At 60.3% G+C, this 18,058-nt stretch overlaps 1 protein-coding gene across 3 annotated transcripts in view; it reads left to right on the top strand.

Moving 5' to 3' along the window:
* Nucleotides 1–18,058, top strand: part of COL18A1 (collagen type XVIII alpha 1 chain) — a 40,172-nt gene that overhangs the window by 20,726 nt on the left and 1,388 nt on the right. The window contains exons 1-41 of one of the 3 annotated variants that reach the window (XM_065638304.1): nucleotides 133–1,089; nucleotides 5,427–5,971; nucleotides 8,954–9,037; nucleotides 9,129–9,188; nucleotides 9,362–9,509; nucleotides 9,627–9,730; nucleotides 9,819–9,845; nucleotides 9,928–10,098; nucleotides 10,200–10,226; nucleotides 10,316–10,378; nucleotides 10,479–10,565; nucleotides 10,720–10,773; nucleotides 10,847–10,996; nucleotides 11,146–11,208; nucleotides 11,398–11,442; nucleotides 12,142–12,282; nucleotides 12,367–12,438; nucleotides 12,549–12,575; nucleotides 12,679–12,723; nucleotides 12,869–12,931; nucleotides 13,392–13,427; nucleotides 13,499–13,588; nucleotides 13,762–13,791; nucleotides 13,898–13,924; nucleotides 14,140–14,202; nucleotides 14,353–14,427; nucleotides 14,514–14,549; nucleotides 14,674–14,727; nucleotides 14,932–15,006; nucleotides 15,212–15,283; nucleotides 15,494–15,536; nucleotides 15,645–15,707; nucleotides 15,787–15,830; nucleotides 15,938–16,060; nucleotides 16,153–16,297; nucleotides 16,379–16,452; nucleotides 16,535–16,663; nucleotides 16,844–16,879; nucleotides 17,123–17,395; nucleotides 17,479–17,676; nucleotides 17,860–17,975. In XM_065638304.1, the coding sequence (XP_065494376.1) occupies nucleotides 228–1,089; nucleotides 5,427–5,971; nucleotides 8,954–9,037; nucleotides 9,129–9,188; nucleotides 9,362–9,509; nucleotides 9,627–9,730; nucleotides 9,819–9,845; nucleotides 9,928–10,098; nucleotides 10,200–10,226; nucleotides 10,316–10,378; nucleotides 10,479–10,565; nucleotides 10,720–10,773; nucleotides 10,847–10,996; nucleotides 11,146–11,208; nucleotides 11,398–11,442; nucleotides 12,142–12,282; nucleotides 12,367–12,438; nucleotides 12,549–12,575; nucleotides 12,679–12,723; nucleotides 12,869–12,931; nucleotides 13,392–13,427; nucleotides 13,499–13,588; nucleotides 13,762–13,791; nucleotides 13,898–13,924; nucleotides 14,140–14,202; nucleotides 14,353–14,427; nucleotides 14,514–14,549; nucleotides 14,674–14,727; nucleotides 14,932–15,006; nucleotides 15,212–15,283; nucleotides 15,494–15,536; nucleotides 15,645–15,707; nucleotides 15,787–15,830; nucleotides 15,938–16,060; nucleotides 16,153–16,297; nucleotides 16,379–16,452; nucleotides 16,535–16,663; nucleotides 16,844–16,879; nucleotides 17,123–17,395; nucleotides 17,479–17,676; nucleotides 17,860–17,975 (4,640 nt within the window). In that variant the 5' untranslated portion in view covers nucleotides 133–227. Of the gene's footprint in view, nucleotides 1–132; nucleotides 1,789–5,426; nucleotides 5,972–8,953; nucleotides 9,038–9,128; nucleotides 9,189–9,361; nucleotides 9,510–9,626; nucleotides 9,731–9,818; nucleotides 9,846–9,927; nucleotides 10,099–10,199; nucleotides 10,227–10,315; nucleotides 10,379–10,478; nucleotides 10,566–10,719; nucleotides 10,774–10,846; nucleotides 10,997–11,145; nucleotides 11,209–11,397; nucleotides 11,443–12,141; nucleotides 12,283–12,366; nucleotides 12,439–12,548; nucleotides 12,576–12,678; nucleotides 12,724–12,868; nucleotides 12,932–13,391; nucleotides 13,428–13,498; nucleotides 13,589–13,761; nucleotides 13,792–13,897; nucleotides 13,925–14,139; nucleotides 14,203–14,352; nucleotides 14,428–14,513; nucleotides 14,550–14,673; nucleotides 14,728–14,931; nucleotides 15,007–15,211; nucleotides 15,284–15,493; nucleotides 15,537–15,644; nucleotides 15,708–15,786; nucleotides 15,831–15,937; nucleotides 16,061–16,152; nucleotides 16,298–16,378; nucleotides 16,453–16,534; nucleotides 16,664–16,843; nucleotides 16,880–17,122; nucleotides 17,396–17,478; nucleotides 17,677–17,859; nucleotides 17,976–18,058 lie in introns of those variants that run through there. The other 2 variants (XM_065638303.1, XM_065638305.1) reach the window with 2 other exon arrangements.

The raw sequence follows: 18,058 nt of genomic DNA, 5'->3' as shown, positions 1-18,058 counted from the left end.
GGCGATGGGGTCCCCGGGGGGCTGTGCCGGCTGCAGGGAGGCTGGCGCAGGGGAGAGGAGGGCTTGGCAGGGCCAGCAGCGCGGCCACTCCTCCCGTTCTGCTCCGCTCTGGTTTGTGAGCTCTCCGGGAGTCTGGCCGGGGCAAAACTCCTGCCTCTTCCCTCCTTTCCTTCCTCTGGCCTCTCCGTTTTGTCCTCTGAAGCAACAGGACTCATTTTTCCTTCCTAATGGCCCTGGCCCCATGTCGCTTGGGGTTTCTGCTCCTCCTGGCTTGCTGCTTCTCCTCCTCCGAAACGCAGCTCCTGGACTGGATTTGGGGCGGCAAAAAGACCACGGGAAGCACAGCGGCACCCAGCAAGAGAACCACAGCACCAGAGCCGCTCACCTCTGCGGCAGCTCCCACCCCCAACACATCCACGGGGACGCGGGGTGACCAGGTGGAGGGGGACATCGCCACCCTGCAGCACTGGGAGCAGGATCCTGGCACGGTAGCACCCACGGATGAGGGGACTGTGGCGGAAAACACTGAGCAGTGGGACGGGAATGCCACAGGGCTGGTGGAGAGCATGGGACAGCCAAGCATCGCTCCTCCCCACAGCACGTCACCTGCCCCTGGCCAGGATGCAGTCAGCAGCTCCACCGAGGACCTGCAGCTCCTGGGGACAGGGACCACCAAGGACCTGCAGCTCCCGGGGAAAGGGACTGCTGAGGACCCACAACTCCTGGGGACAGGATCTGCTGAGGACCTGCAGCTCCTTGGAACAGGGACCACAGAGGATCTGCAGCTCCTGGGGATGGGGACCACCAAGGACCCGCAGCTCCTTGGGACAGGAACCACTGAGGACCCACAGCTCCTTGGAACAGAGACCACCGAGGACCCACAGCTCCTTGGAACAGGGACCACCGAGGACCCGCAGTTCCTTGGGACAGGAACCACTGAGGACCCACAGCTTCTTGGAACAGGGACCACCGAGGACCTGCAGCTGCTGGGGACAGGGACCAGCAAGGACCAGAAGCAACTGGGGACAGTGCCCCCTGCGGCGATGGGGACGCCAGTGTCCTTGCAGAGACCCGTGGGTTCCCAGCCAGGTAGTGCGCCTTTCCCTTTCTCACCAGGTGGTGGTCCCCACGAGCAGGTGGTGCTGCCCCAGAACCCCACGGCACAACCGCCCCAACCCCACCACGGAGCATCGCCTGCCCCACCGAACCTGCAGCACGGCACCAGGCGCTGGGGGCTGGTGCTGGCTGGCATGAATGGGAGCCGGAGCCCTTCGTTGCCTCACAGGAGGTTGACTAACAGTGTGGATCCTCCTCTTGCTGATAACTCCCGTCCTCTTGGGTTTGATTTACTAACCACCACTGCACGACTCTACAGTAACAGCGGCGCGGGGCTTGCAGCCTTCTTACCCGGACTGATATCGCCGGCTGGCCGTTGCCTGCCCGTCCCGACCCACCTGCCCTTCTGCAGCGTGCTGGGCACACACCATGTCAGATTACCGAATTACCTCCGCCACGGCAGCGAGGTGGAAATTTGGGCGGCTTTGCATGAGTGGGAGGGGCTGCTTGAATCGCGGTGCCATCGCTACGTGGAGTGGTTTCTCTGCTTGCTCCTGCTCCCTGGGTGTAGCACCTCTGTCCCTGTAACCCCCCCACCGTGCCAGGGCTTCTGCGAGGCTGTCAGAGACCAATGTTGGATGCACTTGGCCGGTGGCCACCTGCCTCTGCCTTGTGATGCTCTCCCCAAGGAGGATGAAGGGTATTCTTGTGTCTTTATTAATGCTTCTGCAGGTAATGTGGCTGCGTGATGCATGTGTGTTTGTCTGTCTCCCCTCCTTAAATCCTCCCAGGTCTTTAGGTGCCGAGGGATACTTCAGGCTTGTCACAATGAGATACTGCTGAGTCCAAAAATCTCTTTCCATCTACCCTCAGCATTTTCCTGCATCACCATCCTGTTCTCAGGCTGTTTTACCTCGTCCAGGTTAAAAGGCACCATGCCAGTGCCAGGACAAGAGATGCTCCCTGAGCACATCATGCTGGCGTTCAGGGCCGGTTTGCAAGTGGCACTGTGGTCCCTACCAACCACAGCAACAACTGAGGTCATGGTGGTGAGGAGGCTTCAAGGTGACCCACGGCCATGCTCTCACGCTTCCCTCTCCCTGACTGGCCCTTTGCCTTGGGGTTAATGATTTACCCAACGGGTAATGTTTGATCCCCCCTGCTTGGCAGGCGGCAGAGGTCACTTCGCCTCCGGCTTCGTCGTTGGGTGGTTGTGACCCTTGTGTGTGTCAGCCAGGGATCGATGTGTGCCTCTTTGGCTGGGGGGTGAAAGGAAGAGAGCGGGGAGGGGGAGACAGGCATTCGGAGAAATGCACATCGGTCTGTAGGAGCAAGAACAGAGTTTGAGATGAAAGCAGGAGCAGGAGCTCGACGCTCCCCCCGCCGAACCCTCTGAATGGGGCTGTGTTCCCACACTGGCCGCCCCATGCCCTCGGGTGATGGCCCAGGGCTGCCGACAAGGAGCCGCGAGACACCCGCTGCCGTCAGAGGGGCGATTTAGCAGGAGGCTGGCAGACAAGGGTCGCACACGTGATCCCCTCGTTATCAAAGCATCTCTGTTCACCAGCCGACCCCGGAGGGTGCAGCGGGGTCACGGGGATGCTCTGGGGGAGACACATGCTTCTGGATGGGCAGTATCAAGAATGGGTTGGGGACGTGGGGACCATGGTGCACTCCACGGAGTGACTTGAGATGCTCCTGTGTGCTGGGGGCTCCCCTGTATCCCAGCCATGGGAGAATGTGCACAATTGCATTGGCAGCTCTGGCTCGGCACTGCCAAGAAGGTCATGGCAGAATGGGGAGATGGCTTGGAGCATCCCTGGGGCATTTTTGGTGGCAGTGGGAGCAAACGGCTCAGTCACTGCAACCCGCGGCATCCCTGCAGCTGTCCTGTCCCAGCCACTATCCCAAAACCACTGTGGCATCAGCCATCTCTGGCTCCCCATGCTCCGCAGTGGGTGCTGCTGGTTTGTCATGGGGAGGATGGGTGCGATGTCTGGACTCTGGATGCCCTTTGGAAAAAGCCGGCATGGCCTGAAATATTTGGGTTTGGGAAGGGGCACTTGGATTTTGCAGGGGAGCAGGTGTTTGATGGGCTCTTGCCATACCCATCCTGCTCCCCGCTTCCAGCCTCATAGCCGTGGCCACTACCTGCTTTGCACCTGTGCAGGAGAAAGACGTGTCCTTCTGGGAAATGCTGGCACCCAGCTCCCACCCTGGGCTCGGGGGCGAGTGGCGTGTTTGGAGAGGAGGGGAGATCTCTGAGTCGGCTGAAATGCCATGGGGAGCGTGGTTGAAAACTGCATCACTAACAAAAGCCTCTTTCAGCCCGTCTCCCGTCATGCCAAGCCCCGGAGGCAGCCGATGGCTTGTCTGGCTGCAGAAATTGCAGCACTGGCTCTTACACCCGTGTGGACCCCCGGGAGGAAGCTCTGGTTTCCTCTTCCCTTAAAACTGCTGTGAATTTGGCTTCTTCCAGCCCAAGATAAGCTCCATCCCTGCATCCTGACCTTTGCGGTCAGCTTGGCCGCAGCTGCCTGCTACAAGGGGGATGGGGCAGTGGGAGTGAGCTTTGGGGTGTCTGAACATGGGGTGTCTAAAGAATGGGTGCCAGGCTGGGTCTCACTGCAGGTCCAGGGGAGACCGCTCGCTTGCCTCATCGTTTTTGGTGTAGGGTTGCGCACATCTGTGTGTGAAAGGATGCTGGGCTCGAAAGGATGCTGAGCTCCGGGATCCAGAGGACCCCTTGGGCAGCAAGGCAGAGGGGCTGCGTTGAGGGTGGGGATGCCTCATGGGGAAACCCAGTCGGGATGCAGGGCAGATGAGGGGGTTAGGGCTGGTGCAAGACTGGGAGGGAGGTTTCATCGCAGAGGAGTTCTCAGTTTTAGAGTGCCAAGGTTGGGAAGGACTGGGGGCTTGGAGGAGCAGAGTGGGCACAGAATAGTTTCAGAGCGGCATGCTCAGTGGGTCTGGGGTCTGTCAGAGAGAAAACTTGCCCCCACCTCTAACTGGTGGCATTTCTGATATCCTCGCTGCCAGGGTCCCTGTCACGGGGCTGGCACTGGGTCTCGGCAGCGGAGTGAGGCTGGGGATGCTCTGCATCCACAAGTACCCCTAGGCTTTGGAAGAGGCAACCAGGTTTCCATCTCCTCCCACCATCCCAAGAGACATGTTTTCCTTCCAGGCTGGGCAAGGCTGGGCTGATTTCTTCTTCTTTCTTTTTCTTTCTCCTCCTTTTCTTTTTTTTTTTTTTCTTCTTTTTTTTTTTTTTTTTTTTTTTTTTTTCCCAAAGCTCTGGAGGACAATGCCTGGCTCCAGAAAAGGGTGGAGGTTCCTGTCTGGTCCTCCTGGGCTCAGCACACCTCTGATATTCCCCCTTTGCTCATGTGGGAGTTGGGGAATTGAATTTTCTCAGCTCCGGCTCCTGACTTGGGATGGGTCTGAAATTGTCTCTGAGCATCCGTTAGACCATTCCCAGTGTGGAGCTCATGGCCATTTCGGAGCTGGGGTGGTTGGGTTTCCTTGCTCCTGGGAAACATGGAGTTAAAAAGCACCCGGCGTTCTCACTCCCGTCGAGTTGGCACCCGCCCGAGCAGTTGACATAGGAGAGGAGGAATCCAGCGCCCGGTGTGTGGGCGATGAGGATGTTCCTGCTGCCAAAACAACAGGAGCTGGCGTACAGAGGGCCGGCTCGCCGCGGCCAGATGTTCAGCTGCATCGGGTCGGGTAGGAGAGACCGTCCTGAGCAGAACTTCCCCAAGTGCCTTGAGAAGAAGGAGGTGGGAAAGGAGGCGAGTTCCAAATTGAGATCATCTGGGAAGCTGATGGGGCATGCCGGCTTGAGCCCCGTTCCCAGGGTGTTGCAAGAGGATGGCTCTGATTTATTCCCAGCTGGGGTGACCCCGTTGAGCTTGTCCTGGGATGATGTGGGGAGGTCACTGTGACCCTGGAGTGGGTATGGGTGCAACACACTTCCTCGTGGCTCCGTGATTATTCAACATCCTGGTGCTCCAGCAGCATTCCCAGCTGCCTGCCCAGGCGTGTTGCTACCATGGGCAAGAACTCTTTGGTTTTGTCCCATTTCAGGGATGTCCTGGCTGAGGTCGGAGAGCCAGCGGTGGGGAACGGGTGGCATTTTGGGAGTCGCATCCAAATGGTGCAGTGGGAGCAGAGCTCGAGGAGCATTGCTGCCTTGGCCAACCCACAGCCTGAAGGAAAATCCCAGGCCCTGGGGAAGGCGAGCGGAGGTTGTTGCCGAAGAGCGGCATTTGGGGGAGACACGGCCAATGGTGTCCCCCCAGGGTGCCTTGCTGAGAGTGACCGTACTTGCCAGGCCATTTGTGACCATTCCCTTCTCCTTCCTCTTGCAGAGAACCTGAGTACTGAGGTCAGCCTCCTGGAGCTGATTGGAGACCCCCCGCCGGAGGAGATCCTCAAAATTTATGGCCCTGACAACAACCCCGGCTATGTCTTCGGCCCCAATGCCAACACGGGACAAGTGGCCCGGTACCACCTGCCAAGCCCTTTCTACCGGGACTTTTCCCTCCTGTTCCACATCCAGCCCACCTCGCCCCGGGCCGGCGTGCTCTTTGCCATCACAGACTCCTCACAGAGCATCATCTACATGGGCGTCAAGCTCTCAGAGCTGCGGGCGGGCAAGCAGCAAATCATTTTCTACTACACAGAGCCGGGCTCGCCAAGTTCAAATGCAGCAGCCACCTTCACCGTGCCCACCTTGCTCAACCAGTGGACGCGCTTTGCCATCAGTGTGGAGGAGGACGAAGTCGTTCTCTACCTGGACTGTGAGGAGCACGAGCGGGCCCACTTCGAGCGCTCCCCAGATGAGATGGAGCTGGAAGATGGCTCTGGGCTCTTTGTTGCTCAGGCTGGAGGAGCTGACCCAGATAAATACCAGGTAAGGCCTTGGGTCACTCCAAGGAGAAGCCTGGGTGAGGCTGGAGGGATGTGACACCAGCCTGTGTCTGTTGAACCAACCTCCTTGCCCAGAAGACAAACCAGTGGCCACGCTGTCTGTGCATCTGTGGGGAAGGAGATGCTTGAGATAAGGGGGAAAGGTGGCTTGAGATGCCACCAACTTTATTGTCTAGGGTCTTGTCAAGGCAAAGCTTTCAAGGTGCAGGAAGGGTTGTGCTACAGAAGCCAGCATTGCCTCTACCTTTTCCAGCAAACGTTGAGCCTCTTTGAGTCTCCCCTTTGCTAAAAATACCTATCTCCTTGGGTGGAGGAGCTGGTTTGGCTTTTAAAATGTCTCTCTTAGATGGAAAAAATGCTTGGGACAGAGCATATCTTTGTTGGCTGACATTGGGCGGTATCTGCAGGAAGACTTTGGAGAGCAAGGAGAGAGGGTGATAACTCAGCCCGTGAATTGAGCATGACTTATATTCTAGATAAGGTTTATGGAAAGTGTGGGGAAAATGTGCAGCTAATGTGGAAATCCCCTGTAGTGCTTGAGGAGAGGAAAGTTCAGGACTGCACCACCAGATTTCTGCTTGGTTGAGCGCGGTTTGCCCAGCAACAGAGGCTCTGCTGAGTGGAACGATGCTTTTCCTCGGGAGCTTCGCAAAGCACGTTTCTGAGCTTAAGCATTATCTCAACTAATGAGCGGCACTGCCGCAGTCCCAGTTATAGAGTCATAGAATCATTTAGGTTGGAAAAGACCCTCAAGATCATTGAGTCCAACCATTAACCAGTTAAACTGCTTAGCCCAGTTAAACTGCTTTGGGCAGAGAAAGCTCGCCTGGGAAGGGGTTAATGAGTGATAGGCTGGGGACCAGTTTGTGCTGGGATTTGGGTTGGTCCCTTGAAGTCTCAAGAGCAACTTTTTGAAGAGCAACTTTTTTGCTCTTGAACACGCTGGGAAGGCCAGGTCACGGCCATGGGGGAACTCTTCTCCCTAGCTGCAGAGGGTCTGGCACCAGTTGGAAGGCAAAGCACCAGCCCAGAGCAGAGCGAAGAGCTCCTGCCTTCCTAGCAGGTGATGTTCCCCAGCTTGCCAACCATCCGACCCCACCGCCCGCCCCCAGTTTTCCCGCGGGGAATAGCTGGCCATGGAGGGATGGAGGCTGGCTGCCGAGATGGGAGCGGGGCGCACAGGCTGGGATGTCTCCTTGGCATCTGACTGCCTCGTGGTACTTCCATCACCAACCAGCCCTGACTCACATTATCTGGAACTAACTGGGCGTCAGGCTGATTAAAACCTGGCCCTCCATCAAGCTGCAAGACGAGCTGCTGGCGGGCAGCTGGAGGGCTGCTGGGGGGGTCTCAGCTGGCATCTGGGCTTCTTCCCCGGTTGCCTTTGTGTCAGTGGCATGACACATGAAGGGGACAAAGCCTGCAGGTAAAGCAGAAGCCCCTGGGACAGCAGATATCAAGGGGGTTACTGTAAGTGGGGTCTCAGTGGGGTCTGGCAGGAGGGTTTGGTGGCAGCTGGATGCGTGATAAGACCTATGGTATTGCTGCCCCCTTTATTGGGAAAGTGGGCTGCAAAGGGCCCTTGTAGCCATCCCTCCAGGAGATACTTTCGTTTAGGGCTGGAACTGGATTGTTTCCGATGCCTCCATCAAGCCCCAGGACCCAGAAGGCTGGGCGTTTATCAAAGCTTGGGCTTGCTGCTGGTGCTCGGTGGGGAGGAGAGGGATGGATTAGAGCCAGCTGTCACCAGGGCGAGCAGCTGGAGGATGTCACAACCCACCTGGGGGGCTTTGCTTGTGGAAGGGATTTACATATATATTTTTATTATAGATATTAAAAATATAATCTACTTATAATAGATTATATTTGTTAAATATCTATAACATATTTATAATAGATGCGTATTACGATGTCATATCCAGCCTGGCTGAACTGCAACTGCCCCTGATTCTTGTTTTCTTAAACCCACCGTGTTTCCTGAGCGCAGCTCTCTTTCGCGGACATGGTGCACCGTGTTTTTAAGAAAGCCCAAATATTATTTTAGGTGTCTTGCCCAGAGAAGAGACACCAAGTAGGAGGTATCTGCCTTCTCTGAGCTCGCTTCCCAGCATGGTCCCTGATACCTCCCTGCTGATATCAGAGGGACGGGCAGCATCCCATCCTGGCAGCATCCCGTCCCAGCAGCATCCCCCGTCCCACCCCAGCAGCGAGGACCTGGGCTAGGCTCCAAGATGTGCCGGGTGACCCCAGTCACTGTGGAAGCTGTGGGGTTCAGGCTGGAACCCACACACCCTCCCTAGTTGATACAGGGATGCTGCCCTCCTGGGCAGCGCAGGTAGTTTGGCTATGGGGTTTGTCTGGAGGCAGCATCCTTACGAAGGAATTCATGGCTGTTTGTTGTATAAACAAGTGATTTGGATGTGCACAGTGCTTCCAAAACCCAAATAAATGGTAAGGAAGTGCGGATTAGTCTAAGAAATACAAAACCAGGGCTGCAGTGGACTGGGAGCCGCCAGCAGCCTTTGCTCGGGGCAGAGAGGCTGTCTGCGGCTGGGGAGCCCTCCGGAGAGGGGAAACAAGGAGCATGGCCAAAAAGGTCTCTGTAAAAGCATTGCTGGCTGTCTGGATCATGGCCGCTGTCTCCGCTCAGCCCGCCTGGTGCCAGAGCTGGCACGTGGCCTTTTCCCGTGGCTGGTCGAGCCGCGCTGGTGGTGCCGGGCACCGGGGCTGCAGGGTTGAAACCTCTCTGTGTGGGGTTACGGATGGCTGCTCGGGCGGGGAGTGCTCTCTGCACCGGGGGAAGAGCTTGAAGAGAGGATGTGGTGGCTGAGTGACATGGCAGGTCCCATCGTGCCGCTGGGTGGTTTGTGGCACGCATCTGTCCGTGGCACGCATCTGTCCGTGGCACGCATCTGTCCTTGGCACGCATCTGTCCGTGGCAACCGTCAGTATGGTTTTCTTCCAGGGGGTGATTGCGGATTTGAAGCTGCGAGGGGACCCGCGGGCGGCTGAACGCCAGTGCGAGGAAGAGGAGGATGACACCGAGGAGGTGAGCACTGGCAGCCCGGCTGAAGCAGGCTGGGGGGTGCTGCCCTGTGCTCCATGCTCACCCCTCGCCTCTTTGTCCTGGGCAAATGCAGGTCTCTGGCGATTTCGGCAGTGGAGCAGGAGGTGGACACCAACCCTCAGGGAAAGACAGAGTGAGTTGGTGCCCACAAGTGTTGCACTCAGTGGCAGGACCCCAAGATTTTAGGGATGAGGAGGGCTGGGTGCCCGCCATGGTCGAGGTCCTAGGATGCCCAATGGGGTCCCAGTGCCTGTTCCTTTTGGGAGGGCACCAGGACGTGAATGGTGCCATGGTGTCCCCTTATTGTTGGCACAGGGTGTCCCAGGGCTGGTGGATGCTGTCCCCGTCACCTCTCCCCCCGTGGCAACAGGCGGGGGAGCGAGGAGTGGCGGGGGCTCCCTGCAGCAAGCGGAGAGGACCAGAGCAGAGGAGACATTGCAGGTCTCTGCTGGAGGTAACGCCACCCACAGCTTTCCCCTTCCCTGTGCTGGCCAGCCCCAGGGCACACTGGTGGGGACATGGCAGTGTGGCCATCCCCAACCACATTCGGGTTCCTTTTCCCTTCCCACAGGCACCGGCCCAAAAGGCGAGAAGGGGGAGAAGGGTGAGCGGGGCCTGAAAGGGGACTCGGGGACCGGCAGCATCGTGGGGACGGGCAGCATCAAGGGTGAAAAGGTGGGTGACAGAGGGCACCCCAGGGGCTCGGGGATGCTACCAACATGTCTGCATTTGACACTCACTCCTCTTTGTTTCTATCCCACAGGGGGAGAAAGGCGAAGTGGGCATTAAGGTGAGTGTCGCTGGGGGAGCCAGGGAAAAGCCTGGGCTGCCACCCCTGGGGACATGCCATCCATCCCCACTTCTCTCCCCAGGGCAGTGCCGGATTTGGCTACCCCGGCTCCAAGGGCCAGAAAGGGGAGCCGGGTGACCCCGGTTCCCCCAGGACCCTCTCACGGCACACTGATGGCTCAGTGGTGGAGCAAGTCACCGGTCCCCCGGGGCCACCGGGCAAGGACGGAGCTCCCGGAAGGGATGGAGAGCCCGTGAGTCGAGTCCCCCACCCCTTGGGTATCCTCTGTACCCCCAGCCCTGCCTGTTTGCTGCTTGCATGCACACTGACCTCTCCCCTCTCTGCCATCCCTAGGGCGATCCCGGCGAGGATGGCAAACCCGTAAGTGGGGTGGGGGGTGGGCTGGTGGGGCGACGGATGCTGGTCACCCCTCGCCTCACCACCTGACCCCCAACTGATTCCCTTCGCAGGGTGCCATGGGGCCCCAGGGGTTCCCCGGCATGCCGGGGGAGCCCGGGCTGAAGGGGGAGAAGGTGAGTGCTGGTGCGGTGGGACAGGACATGCTGCTGCCCCCCATTCCTCTTGCCGGTGCCTGGGCTGCACTCACAAACCACACTCTCTACTCTCTGCCAGGGTGACCCAGGTGTGGGGCCGAGGGGACCCCCTGGACCACCCGGTCCCCCGGGACCGCCAGGACCCTCCTCCAAGCATGACAAGCTGGTGGGTGCCCCCTAGGATACAGGGATTTGGGGTGGGGAGGGGTTGGGGCCACAGAGGAGTGGGATGCTGCTGCTCCCAGGCAGCATCCCTGTGCCTCCGGGCACCCCAGCCATGGCCATGGGTGTGTGACATCGCCCTCATGCTTCTTCCCCAGACCTTCATTGACATGGAGGGCTCCGGCTTTGGCGGTGACCTGGAGACCCTGCGGGTGAGTGTGGGTCCCCGCCTGCTGACAGGGAGTGGGGGACATGGTCAGCCATCATCCCCTCCTTCTCTTCTAGGGTCCACGAGGGCCACCCGGTCCCCCAGGGCCACCTGGCGTACCTGGTTTGCCAGGGGAGCCGGGACGGTTTGGGATGAATCAAACAGACCTGCCAGGACCACCTGGGCTGCCAGGCAGGGATGGGACCCCCGGATCCCCGGGGCCAGCGGTAAGTGTATGGGGTCGCTAAGGGGACCCGTCCTAGTGCCACCCCACAGCAGCAGGGCCATAACTGCCCCCTGTGGTGGTGGGGGGCTTGGTGCCCGCCAGCCCCGTGGGGTTTCCCCATGCTGGAGCCAGCTCATGGGCATCTTGCAGGGTCCTCAGGGTCCTCCTGGAAGAGACGGGGCACCTGGGCAGCCAGGGCCCAAAGGAGAGCGGGTGAGTGTTCTACATCCCCTGTCCCCCCGGTAAAAACGCACAACTCCCCCATGGGGCAGCTGCCGCCCAGTCCCCTGGGACATCTCCAGGAGGACTCATCTCCCTTCATCCCTGAACTGGAGAGCATCAACCAGCTCCTGGAGCAAGGCAGCTTCTTCACACCCTCTTCACCTTCCTCTTCCTCCCCAGGGTGATGTGGGTGACCTCGGCCTCCCTGGTGCACCAGGACCCAAGGTACGGTGCCTGGGGCAGGTTTCTTGCAGAGGGGTTCCATGTGCATTGCAGCCTGGAGGCAGGGATGCTGCTGGGGGGCCACCTTGTGCTGGAGCGGGGAGGGGGATGCTGGTATCTGGGTTCCTCCTGGAGCAGAGCAGTGCTGTGGCTCAAGGGTGCGTGGAGCTGCCAGCCCCCCCCCAGGATGCTTGCTGGGCTCCCGCCATCCTCCACCTGAGCTGAGTGCAAGAGCCTGGTGAATTAAGGTTTCTTAAGACTGCCAGCAACGAGAGGGTAGATGGAGTGGCAATGAGTGTAAGGACTGATGTTGCACTTGGAGATCAGTAGTAAAGCACGGGGATGCCTGTGAGCGTCCCCCGTCTGTGGTGAGCTCTGCCACTGCATCGGAGCTGGTGATGCATGCAAAAAAAATGTCACATTTATGATTTTAGACGAGCCTCTGGTGGTCGCTGTGCACATTGCATGGGGATCCAGGGTAGTGTGAGGACAGCCAGGATATAAGGGACGCCAGAGCTGGGCAATCCTCCATCCCGAAAAACCCCTGCCCCAGAGACAGGGGAGCATCTGTGCCCTGACCTAAGGGGTGGTTTGGGGATATGGGAGGGGCTGCACTGCCTCCCGTTTGCAAGCCCCAGGCAGGGACTGTTGTCACCTTGTCCCATCTGTTCCCTTGTGTTTTTCTTCTTGTCCCTTTTGCAGGGCAGCAAGGGAGAAACAGGACCAGCAGGAGCCCCAGGAGAAACAGGGTTAGCTGGTCTTCCGGGGCCCATGGGACCACGAGGGCCACCAGGACCCCCCGGTCCCCCGGGACCGCCAGGGCCGGGCTATGAGGCTGGATTTGTAAGTGATCACCCCTGTGATGGGGGGGTGGTATGAGCTGGAGCTGCGGACAGATGTGGCTCAGCCCCTTTTCCACCTGTCTAGGGTGATATGGAGGGCTCGGGGCTGCCGTTCGCTGCCAGCTTCCCTGGACAACCTGGACCTGAAGGACCACAGGTGGCTTCCACTCCCACCCTCCCCTCCATCCTGGGCTCGCTCGGGCATCCCCCACCATCGTGTCCGCTGCCACCACCCCATGTTCATAGCCCCCTTCTTGTTGCTTGCAGGGTGTGCCAGGACTGCCGGGGATGAAGGTGAGGAGCCCTTCAAATGCCACAAGAGCCTGGCTCCATCCTTGCAGGGTGCCCACGGGCAGCCTGTGGGGATGCTCCTGCTCTGACACCTCTTTCCTTGCAGGGGGAGGTGGGCAGCCCTGGGCAGCCTGGCTTGCCAGGACCGAAGGTAGGAGCATCAGGAGATCGGGACAGGCTGTGTGCGAGCATCTGGGGTTTGCAGGGTGCTGGGGAGGACCCTTGTGCTCCCTAACCTGGCGCTGCGGGGGGGATGCTCCGTACTGCATCTCACCCTTTCCTGTGCCTTGTTGCAGGGAGATGCTGGTGTGCCAGGTGTGGATGGCCGCCCTGGCCTGGAGGGCTTCCCTGGACCACAGGTAGGAGCATCAGCCCCCTCTTTCCAGAAGCACCTCGCTCACTCGAGGTAGAGCATCCTTGCTTGGTGCAGGACCACTTGCAGCAGCTCCATCCCCAGCAGCCAAAATCCATCCCCACCATCTAAAATCTGCCCCAAGCAGCCAAAATCCACACCTAGCAGCCAAAATCCAAGCCTGCGGTGCCTTTGGCTGTTGCCCTGCTCTGGGACTGGGTTCACTGTGTGCCATGGGTGCCCACACTGCTTGGGACCCCATACTCATCAGCTCACCACCCTGCTCGCCATCACCTCCACCCAAAAGCATCCCACCCCAGCTTGCTGCCTGGACCTTGCAGGTGGAGGGGGGCGGCCTGAAAGGTTTTGCTGAGCTTCAGGCAGGAGGGGGTCCCCGCTTGTGAGCCAAGGTCTGGCCGCATTTGGTGCCAAGTAGGATGCTCACCCCTGCCTGCTCCTCCTTCCAGGGACCCAAAGGTGACAGAGGCAGCCCTGGAGAGAAGGTAGGTGCCACCATGCTGGGGACGGGGACCGACTGGCAGTGGCCTTGGGGCTGATGGCTTGTGTCTTCCAGGGTGAGCGAGGCCAAGATGGTGTGGGGCTGCCTGGCCCTCCTGGTCCACCTGGTCCCCCTGGACAGGTCAATACTGTCTCGAGCGAAGACGTAAGTGATGGGTCCTGGCTTCCCCACAGCTTGGGGGAGCTAAAATTAGGGTGAGGTGAAGGGGCATGCTCAGTACCCATCATGTGGGGGGACTGAGAGAGACTCCTCCAGGAGCACTGACCTCTTTAGAGCAAAGATCAGGGTGAAAAACCTCGTTTTGTTTCTTTTAACAGAGATCTTTGGTGGCTTTGCCCGGTCCAGAGGTAAGTGCCCCCTTGTCACCCACAGCCCCTGGCAGTGCCACGAGGGCACCCATTTTCTTGGAAAGAAGAGGTTTGCTCATACAAACATCTCTGCTTCTCTCTGCAGGGCAGACCAGGTCGCGCCGGCTTCCCGGTGAGTTGGTGGCAGGGCTGGGGACTGCAGGGGTGGCACTGGTGCCTGCAGCGGGGCATGGGGCCCGGGCACCAGAGCGGGGTCAGAGTGAAAGCTCTGGGAATGTTTTAGTGAAATCTCTGGTTGCTGGTCATGCCACAGTGATGCTGGGGTGGTAATTGGGGTCTGCCTGTGGTGCATTGGGGCTGATGTGAGCTCTGCGTTCCTCCCTCCAGGGCCCGGTGGGACCGAAAGGAGACCAGGGGCCATCTGGTCCACAGGGCCCCCCAGGGTTGAAGGTAACTGCTCCGGGCTACCTCTGCCCATGGGGTGGTCACGCTCCTGGTCCCCTGTCCTGCCTGGCCACAAGGTCCTGGTGGCAATGACAGCCCCGCTGTGAAGGGAGCCTGTTCCCTCCATCTGCCCTCACGCCTCCTCCTCTCTTGCAGGGGGAGAAAGGGGAGCCCGGTGTCATCATCAGCCCCGATGGGACTGTGGTCACTGCAAAGGTGAAAGGAGAAAAGGTGGGTGTGCCGTGGGAATGAGGAGCATGTCCCCAGGCACCGGATGATCTTGGTGGTGATGTTCTTTCTCTCTCCACTGTCCACAGGGGGAGCCAGGACTGCGCGGACCGATGGGACCCTCGGTAAGTCACCATCGCCACCCTCCTTGTGTCCCTTGGGAAGGGACGGGACTGATCCAGGGCAGAGGGGGACTGGGGGGGTGCCCCTACTCGGAGCACCCCCATCCTCATCTTCTTTCCCCTTCAGGGTCCCCCGGGACGAGCAGGGATGAAGGGAGAGATCGGCTTTCCAGGCAGACCCGTAAGACCCACTCCTGGTTTGTTTGTTCCCTCGGCCATCGCTGCCTCCTCTGTGTTCCCCCACTCTATTGGCACATCTTGAACCTGCCAAACCTCAAACCCTGTCGTGTCCTTGCAGTGCTGAGGGGTGGAGTGATGCTGGGGTGTCACCTTGGAGCTGGTTGGGGGGACAGGGACGAGGCTAATCTGTGCTGCTCATCCACAGGGACGTCCCGGCATGAATGGGCTGAAGGGTGAGAAGGGTGACCCTGCGGATGTCAGCAGTGTCCTGGGCTTGCGGGTGAGTGCTGCCACGACCCCCCCAGGCTGCTGGCCCAGCAGATGGGGACACACATCGAGGATGTCCCTGGAGACCCAAATCCTTTGGCAAAGGGCACATGCCTCCCTCTGTCAAGGACTGGGTGCACCTCTGCACGGCCCCAGTGTTGCCCCCACAGGGACTGTCTTCTTTGCAAGACCCTGACACATCTTCTCTCCCCTCACAGGGTCCCCCGGGGCCTCCAGGGCCCCCAGGGCCACCCGGCCCACCTGGCAGCGTAGTCTACGACAGCAGCAATGTGAGTAACAACATGGTCACTGTGATGGGAGAAGCTGAGGGCTGGTGACCCCGTCCCCCCAGTGGCCCTTGCTTGGCTGGAGGGGATGGGGGACACTCTGGTGGCATCCTGGCCAGGGCCAGCACGTGGGGCTGCTGTCAGCATCACATTGAGGGGGGGGTCCCTGAGGATGCTGCTGTCTCTGCAACTTCTTCCTTTGCATCCCCACAGGCCTTCAGCGATTCCGGTCATCCCGTGCTGCCAGCCTTCCCTGGTAAGGGGGTGTCCCTCGGGGTGGTTCAGGGATTGGAGAGACCTTCCATTAGAGCTGGGGCTGAGATGCCGCAGCGCTGAGATGGCACCTCTCTGCTGCTTCTCACAGGTTTCCACCAGTTTCCAGGACAAAAGGGAGAGAAAGGCGATACCGGAGCCCCAGGACCCCCAGGTGTGTGATCCATCCCCGTGGGCAGAGGGTGGCTAATGCCCACCCTGGCTCTCCTCTCCCCTTCTCTCCCTCTCCACAGGCCACTTTCCCTACGACTTGAGTCACTTTGGTGCCAACCTGCGGGTAAGCTCTTTGCCCACTGGCCGTGGCTCCTGGGGCCAGTACCTGGCATGGTTTGGGGTACCAGGGTGCACTCCAGCTGCTCACGCTAAGGCTGTGCCATCCCGCAGGGTGACAAGGGGGATGCAGGTCCCAAGGGTGAGAAGGGTGAGCCGGGCAGCACCCCACTCTACGGTCCCAGCGTCTCCGGGCTGCCGGGGCCACCAGGGCCCCAGGGCTACCCTGGGCTGCCGGTGAGTACCCCATGGCATGGGGGGCAAGAGGGGCATGGCGGGGTGGCACCCCTGGGTGCGTTGCTCTAGGACTACTCTCTTGCACTGCTTAGGGTCCTAAGGGGGACAGTATCGTTGGGCCGCCGGGACCTCCTGGACCTCAGGGCCCTCCTGGTATCGGATATGAGGGGCGACAGGGCCCCCCCGGCCCTCCTGGCCCCCCCGGTCCACCCTCCTTCCCAGGGCCCCACAGACAAGGTGAGTACCTGTGCCTCTGCATCCCTCTCTGCATCCTGCCCTGTCCTCCAGCCCGCTCCTTCTCACCCTTCTTCCTCCCAGCTATCAGCATCCCCGGCCCCCCTGGACCACCAGGACCCCCTGGACCACCAGGCACCAGCGGGACATCATTGGGGGTGAGTTGGGGCTCTGGGGGGGTGTGGTTGCCCGCAGGCTGGCCAGACAAGCCCTGAGCCGCTTGCTGGGCTGTGCCCGCAGCTGCGTGCCCTGCCGACCTACCAGGTGATGCTGAGCGCTGCACACGAGCTGCCTGAGGGCAACCTTGTCTTCCTGACTGACCGGCAGGAGCTCTATGTCCGCCTGCGCGGGGGCTTCCGCAGGGTGCTGGTGAGTGGGGGGACAGGAGGGTGCCCTGTCTTGGGTTGCACTGCCTGGCTCTGAGGGCATGCAGGCAACATTATCCTGGGGTTTCAGTGGCATCTTTGGGGATGCTCAAGCATTCCCCCGCACCCTTGCACAAGATGAGAGTGGGGGGTGGCTGGGATCTGACGTGTGATGTACTTGCAGCTGGAGGAGCACACCCTGATCCCCAGCTCGGCTTTGGTGAGTTCCCTGTCCTACATCCATCCATCTCCAACCATCCCCAACCCTCCATTTCCAACCATCCCCAACCCTCCATCTCCAACCATCCCCAACCCTCCATCTCCAACCATCCCCAACCCTCCATCTCCAACCATCCCCAACCCTCCATCTCTCTCCATCCCCATCGCTAGCCCCATCCCTAACCATCCCCATCCCTGTGCAGGGCACCACCAACCCTCAGCCTGTTTCTCCCTTCCTCCCCAGGACAATGAGGTGTATGACAAGGCCCCCAGCGTTCACTACGCCGGCCCCCAGCCCCCCCTCCAGCCCCGTGGACCCCTTCACCCCCTCCACAACCATAGTCCCCCACCCACCGCCCGGCCCTGGCGTGGGGATGAGGTGGTGGCCAACCAGCACCGCCTGCCCGGGCAACCCGTGCTCCACCACCAGCACGAGCTCCTTAACAGCTACTACATCCACCGCCGGCCAGATCCGGCCCCCGTGGCCACCCATGTGCACCAGGACTTCCAGCCCGCTGTGAGTGCTGCGTGCTGGCCAAGGGGAGGAGGTGATGGTGGCCAAAGCCCCGTCCCTCATGCCCTGTTGTTCCCTCTTGGCAGCTTCACCTGGTGGCCCTGAACGCGCCGCTGAGCGGCAGCATGCGCGGCATCCGCGGTGCCGATTTCCAGTGCTTCCAGCAAGCCCGGCAGGTCGGGCTGGCTGGCACCTTCCGCGCCTTCCTCTCCTCCCGCCTGCAGGACCTCTACAGCATTGTGCGCAGGGCCGACCGCGCCGCCGTGCCCATCGTCAACCTCCGGGTACGTGTATGCCCCCATCCTCTTCCCAACACCATGGAGGCTCCAAGGGATGCAGAACATCCCAAAGCCCCCATCCACCTGCACGGCAGTGACCATGGAGCATCCCCTCCCCGGGGGCTGCCAAGGCTCTTGGGGTGCAGGCAGGGCTGAACCCCCCTCTCCCCTTTTTCCACCCCACACCAGGACGAGGTGCTCTTCAGTAACTGGGAAGCCCTTTTCACGGGCAGCGGGGCCCCACTGCGAGCCGGCGCCCGCATCCTCTCCTTTGATGGCCGGGATGTCCTACGGGATGCGGGATGGTGAGTGCGGGATCGAGTGATGGAGAAGGAGGGGAGATGGGGGTCTGGACCACAGTGGGCACAGCAACAGCTCCCCACATTTC

This window comes from Caloenas nicobarica, chromosome 6 (genome assembly GCF_036013445.1).
Source record: "Caloenas nicobarica isolate bCalNic1 chromosome 6, bCalNic1.hap1, whole genome shotgun sequence".
Classification (NCBI taxonomy): domain Eukaryota; kingdom Metazoa; phylum Chordata; class Aves; order Columbiformes; family Columbidae; genus Caloenas; species Caloenas nicobarica.
Note: the sequence above shows the minus strand (reverse complement) of the source record. Positions and strands in the feature narration are given on the sequence as shown.